This window comes from Pteropus alecto, unplaced genomic scaffold (genome assembly GCF_000325575.1).
Source record: "Pteropus alecto unplaced genomic scaffold, ASM32557v1 scaffold15, whole genome shotgun sequence".
NCBI lineage: Eukaryota > Metazoa > Chordata > Mammalia > Chiroptera > Pteropodidae > Pteropus > Pteropus alecto.
Window position 1 is genome coordinate 1,505,203 of NW_006436286.1, and position 6,141 is coordinate 1,511,343.

Here is a 6,141-nt window from a genome sequence, read left to right on the forward strand (position 1 = left end):
AGATACGTGACAAACGAGATCATTCACAGACAAATGACAGGTAAATAATGGCACGGATCAAAGGAGCTGTGTGGCCACTGCTGCTCACGGCACAGGGACTCCCCATCGGTGCCACGAGGCCCCCGCGAACAAATCCGCAGGTGACTCTGGTTGATGCCAAGAGGGTGAGGTTCAGGCAGCTCATGCCGCAGCCGTGGGGCTGGTGGTCCTTCCCGCTCGCCACGGTCTCCGACCTCCCTGTCCCCAGCAGGACCGGGGACCTCCGTGCTGAAGGCGGGTGGGAGCAGTTTGCTCTCCCGCCCACCAGAACAGCAAGAAAAGTCCTGGGGGTCCCTCAGCCCCCCAAAACTGTCAGGAGGACAGGAGCGCTGGTCATTGTCACAGCGGACCGGAGCAGCCGGAGGCCTTCCCTGAGAGGCCGAGGGCCAGGTCCTGCTCGGCGCTTCGTGGACGGCGGATGACCTTCTGTAAACAGCTGTCACTAGGAGCCCAGCCGCGAGGTCTAGGTCACTGTTTTTAAAAGTTTGGTCCTTGGGCCTCCAACATCAGCATCACTTATTTAAAATAAAGATTTCCCTGGAGACTCAGATCCCGGAGCTCTCAAATGGGCCAAAGCGTCTGAACTTTGTAATTACGATTTTGACCATCGATGCAATATTTGAGAAACGTTCTAATGGAAAAAAGACCAGTTGTAAAGAAATTCTGCTTCTCTCCCTCTTTCCCCCCTTCCCCCCATCTCTTCTATTTCTCTCTATATACAAATCTCCCCCAATGGTACCTGAAAAAAACAGCCATTTAGTGAGTTTTTTACCCCGTCTTTAATAGACCCCAAGACTAAACAAACACTCCCCAGTCGTCAAGCCTTTGTTCGTGCGACAATCCTCTGACAAAAATCACAAAGTTCCCCTAGAAATCGAACACCCTCTTTGCCGCCCTCCGTTGACTGTGAGACCCAGCTGTCAGAATCCCACGGCACTCAGAAACACGGAAGAGAAACGGGGTCGATATTCTACCCAGACGGTTCCCCGTTGCAGGACCCCCAAACGTGTGTGGTCTTTACACGACGTCACACTCCTTCGAGTCGGCAAAGGCCAGAAGCCGGACAGTCACCTGACACGGCGCTCCCTCAAAGCATCCCACCAAGCGCCCACAGCCACGGGGCACGTGAGCCGTGGTCTGGAAGGCCCGGTACGTCTTGGGTTGGGCTCCTCCAGAAGCACCCGGAGACGAGGATTTGAGAGCAGGTTGTTTATTTGGGAGGCGACCCAGGAAGCTCTGACGGTGGGTGGGGTCGGGGGGTGGGAAAATGAGACAGGGACAAAAGGAGCAGGAGCAGGGGGCGCTGTCACCAGCTGGTTAAAGCCGTGAGCAAATGGGCCCCAGCTGCTGGAGACGCCGGAGAGTGACCAGGACGTGCCAGCACAGTGTCCCACGTGAGGGGCCAGGAAACAGGCTCGGCATCCAGTTTCCGTCCGTCATCAGTCATTAGCTCGCGGGCACTTCAGCCTGGCCCTCAGCCGAGCGTGGGCTTGTGCCAGGCAAAGCCGTCAGGCAGGCCCCCGCCACCAGTGCTTGTAGAAAGAAGCCAAAATTTCCCCCCAAATTAAAACAGAACCACCACGAGATCCAGCAACACCACTTCTCGCCTATGTCAAAGGAATGAAATTAAAGTCTCTCAAAGAGATATCTGCACTCCCATGATCATCACAGCATTATTCACAATCGCCACGACACAGGCACACCCCAAACGTCCATCACCAGGTATATGAACAACGGAATATCATTCTATTTTCAAAAAGAAGAAAACCCTGCCACGCGTGACAACCCGGATGGACCTGGAAGCGTTATGCCGAGTGAAATAGCCGCGGGAGGCACTGTGGCATGATCGTGCTCACGTGAGACCTCTAAAAACGGCCGGACGCGTAGAAGTGGCCCGCAGAATGCTGGCTACCGGGGTGGGGGGAAGGGCGCAGGGGCTGCTGCCCACTGGGCACAATGTCCCAGTTACGCAAGGCTGGTTCCGGGACTCATGGGTTGTACACTCGAAATTTGGTTACGCAGGTAGATCTCACGGTAAGTGTTCTTACCACACAAATGCCAAAAAAAAAAAAAAATCCTAAAAAACAAGGGGATGCGAGGAAATTTTTGGAGATGCTGGTTGTGTTTATCACCTCGATTACGTTCAAACGCATCCGACTGTACGCATTAATGACATGCAGTTTCTGTTTGTTTTGTTTCGCTTTTTTTAGGCGAGGCAACCCTTGGTGGACCTCACAGATTGCAAGGACCTTGCCGGCTTACAATCCCTTGTTTTTTATTTTTTACACCTACAGCACCTGGTCTTCCTAGGTGGTCTCCCATCCAAGGACTAACCAGGCCCGACCCTGCTTAGCTTCCGAGGTCAGACGGGATCGGGCGTGTCCAGGGTGGCGTGGCCGTAGACGCCGTGCAGTTTTCTGCACAGCTCAGTCGAGCTGTGGGGGAGCCCCTGGCGTGCATGCTGTCTGTGAACGCCGGGAAGCTGACAAAGGCTGAGCATCGGGCTCTCCTAAGCGGACGGCCCTGGCCTCTTGCATCTCTGGCTTATTTTTTCCCACTGCAGCCAGTTTCAAGCTGCCAGTGGGACGTCACGGAAAGCGGAGTTAGAAGGATGTGAGCGCCACAAGCAGCTCTCACGTGTTAATGCAAGACGACTCGGGCACAGCCCCGGGCGGGGACATGGGCAGGACACCAACAGCACCTCCCATAGGTAGCGCCGGAATGCTTTGCTACGGACCTAGACCCTCGTGATTTTATGTGACTTTTACGCTCTTGCTGTGTCATGTCAACGTTGGAACATCTTAACATTTTTAAACAACGGAATTACTCTGCAAACCTTTGAATTATGTCCTGCTCTAAGACGGCGTGTCTCGTTGGCTCTTTTCCTGTCACCTCTCTCCCCTTCCTCCCCATCACACTGTCACACACCCATGGGATCAGCAAAAACCCGCCTGAAAAGCCAGACTTCACGACTCCGTCGGGGGGACTTAGCAGTAACGAAAGCTCTGTTTGGCCGGCCAGGCGCCAATTCCCCTTCTCCTGCTAATAGCTTTGACCTTTAAGCCACCATCTCTTACCCCATCCTGAATCCTCAGGCCCTATTTCCTGGCTCTAGCAGTTAGCACAGGAACACTTACCGATTGGAACGTTCCAGTCCCCTAGAGAAGGGACAAACCCCAGTTGAGCTAATGACACTCCTTTCTTAGAAGTATTGAGAAAGAAATTCTGTCCCCGCTGGATTACAGGGCTAACGGGATGGAAACCTGGCACTGCTGGAGGCCACTGTCCACCCTGAGGTGAGAGCCCCCGAGAACGAAGCCGGCACAGAGGGAATCTGGGCCGAGCGAGGGAGAGTGGCCGAGCCCAGGGAGCGCCCTCCGAGCCCGTGGATGCGGCTGCGCATGAAGACACGCCCACGCTTTTCCGGTATTCTGAAGACAATTCCAGACTTTATCATTAGGTGAGCCCGTAAAATCCCTTTTCGAACCCAAGTCCCTTTGATTTGGGGTTTCAATCACTCGCAACCGGAAGATTGTTGGCCGATTCACAGATCTGAGGTCAAATGAGTGAGTACCCTCCCCCCGCCCCCCAATCTGGCTTTCTCTCTTTGGGCCCGAACAGGGTCGGGCGTAGAACAGCCAGCGCAGTGTTTTGGGGCTGCGTCTCCGTGGGGGCTGAGGCTGAATCCCAGGCAGCCCTGGGCAGGAAGGTCACTTCAGGATCCGAATGCTCATTTTCTGCTCGATGTCCATCTTCTCCAAGGACTGGGGGAGACGGGTGCTAGTCAAGGGCACTTGAATTCTCCGAACCCCTGAGCTTCCAGCCTCCTCTCCGGCCTCCAAGGCCCTGCCATTCCCTGGAGTCCCTCTCTGTCTGCCTCCCTCCTTCCGGCTTTGTGCCCCGTCCATCGTCCATCGGTGCTCGGATCTCCTGCCCTCAACTCCCCGGGCCCCGAGGGCGCTCTGACCTTGGCAAACTCCAGGAAGGACACGGCCCCGTCCCCATCGTCATCGGCTTCCTGCACCGTGCGGTCGGCAATGCTCTCCAGCTGTTCCTCTGTCACCTGGACCCCGACCATCAGCCGGAGCACCTGAGAGGCGGAGGAGGGGACGGCCAGAAAGAGGAGGCACAGGGACAACGGGCTTCGTCCCCCAGACCTGGCCCATGTCACCCCAAAAGTTATTCCCAATTTTGCAATCCATCCTTCATTCATTTTGGACCCCATTCCCATCACTTGCCACCATACCTGCCGATAACTCCCCCCGTAGCTTCTCTGTCCGAATCCCCGACTGTCCATCTCTGTCCCACACTCACCTCGACAATGTGCCCAGGCTCATTGCTCAACCCCAGCCTTAGGGCCTAACTTCCATCTGTCCTCAGCCCCATTCCCGCCTTGCTCTACAGCTACCCTCAAAGCCACCCCCCGCTTCGCATCTGCCCCAGAGCCCCTCCGTCTCAGCACCACGGACTCTTGGGGCCGGACAATTCCGTTCGCGGGGGGAGGGGGCTGCCCTGTGTGTCGTGAGACGTTTCACAGCGTTCCTCACCTTCCCCCACTGGGGGCCTGCTGTGCCGGCCCCTCCCCAGTCGTGACAACTAAAAATGTCTCTAGATATTGCCAGTGTCATTCAGCGAGCAAAATCGCCCCCAGTGGGGGATCCTGACCTCTCCCCGATGTCATACCCAACTGTTGCCTGCCCCATCTCCCAGTGAACCCACACTCCAGCCCCACCCATGGCCTTTGCCCACCCAACACCCCAATCGCCAGCCAAACTTCCCCCCCATGGGCGCGGCACATCTGTGCTGTTCTCCCAACCTGCAGCATCTCCTGCTGTGAGATCTTCCCATCCCTGTCCAGGTCGTAGAGCTGAAATGCAACTGGGGAGCGGGGAAGGAAGGTGGATCTCCCCGGCTCCCCCCCCAGCAGAGGGCCCCCCCGGAGGAGTAGGGAGGTCCTCAACAGGCTCATGGCGGGGGGAGTTGCCTTGGGCCTCTCACTGGTGTGGTAACTCTGGGGTCTCGCTTTGGGGGACCCCACCAGCTTACAGCGGAGTTTGTTCATTCTGCTGTTGAAGGGTTCGGGCTCATCGGGGCCCCGGGTTCTGGTGCCCTCGTCATCTACAGGTCGGAAGTGTGCCAGGACCCTGACGAAGCCCGGGAAGTCCACTCTCAGATTCCTGGTGGGGGCGGGGGAGGCAGTGGTCACGCGAGCCCTCCCTCTGCCTTGGTCCCCAACCTCTCCCCTCCCGCCAGGCTTTTCCCTCTATCTCCTGCCCCAGCCCGCGAGGCCTCACCCTTCAGGGAAAAAGCTGTCTATAATGCGGTCCCCTAGGGGGTTCACGGCCAGCGCCCCGATCTGCTGCAGATCCACTCGGCTGGAAAGGAAGTTCAAAGCAGATGGGGCGAAGGTGGACGGTACAGGGTCAACGCGCGGCGGGGCGGGGAGGTCAGAGAGACAGAGGGGTGCTAGGGGTGGGGCCCCACCTCAGGTAGCCCTTCTTGTTGCTGTCCAGGTTCTGAAATCTGCGGTGAAGCCGCAGCAGGCAGGCCTGCGAGACTGGGGTGGGGCGGAGGGGCGCGGAGGGCGGAGGGTGACGCCTGGGGCCAGCTGGACGCTGGAGGGGGTCCGATGAGCCCCGAGGAGGCTCTCCACGCCCCCCGCTCCTCTCTGGGAAACCAGGGAACCAAAACCGACCTCCTCCATCCAAACCTGGGGGTCCCCAAGCCCGGGAACCGGCCCCGCCTCAAACCTGGACTCCGGGGCCCCCAGGATACGGAGCCCCGGCCCGCGACCACTCTTGGATCTCGGATCTCGGGGGCTCGCGCGCCCCTCCGCCCCGTCCCCCGGATCCCGCCGCTGCCCCCCCGCCCCGCGCGCCCCGCTCACAGCCCGTCTCCCGCCGAAGGCTGTCGGCGTCGGGGATCTGAGACGCGCGGGAGCCGCTGGAGCCCATGGCCGCGCCAACGACAGGATCTGCCCCCTCCCGCCGGGCGCAGCCGCGAGCGCCCCGGGCCAAGGCCAGCCGCCTGGCAGGGAGCCCGCCTCCCGAACCTTGGCCGGAGGACAGGAAGCGACGCCCGGGGCGGCAGGGCCGGAGGGGG

At 58.8% G+C, this 6,141-nt stretch overlaps 1 protein-coding gene and 1 non-coding gene across 2 annotated transcripts; both read right to left on the bottom strand.

The window, feature by feature from the left end:
• Nucleotides 1-2,324: 2,324 nt before the first annotated feature.
• On the bottom strand, nucleotides 2,325-2,443 carry LOC112480285. The gene has a single exon (XR_003046536.1). It is a non-coding gene; the product is annotated as a 5S ribosomal RNA (ribosomal RNA).
• Nucleotides 2,444-3,749: 1,306 nt separating this feature from the next.
• On the bottom strand, nucleotides 3,750-5,993 carry CHP2 (calcineurin like EF-hand protein 2). The gene is made up of 7 exons (XM_006912519.1): nucleotides 5,927-5,993; nucleotides 5,524-5,596; nucleotides 5,334-5,414; nucleotides 5,086-5,216; nucleotides 4,856-4,917; nucleotides 4,007-4,129; nucleotides 3,750-3,803 (listed from the first exon to the last, which is right to left on the bottom strand). Exons 1-7 carry the CDS (start codon nucleotides 5,991-5,993, stop codon nucleotides 3,750-3,752), a joined length of 591 nt encoding a protein of 196 aa, XP_006912581.1.
• Nucleotides 5,994-6,141: the final 148 nt, after the last annotated feature.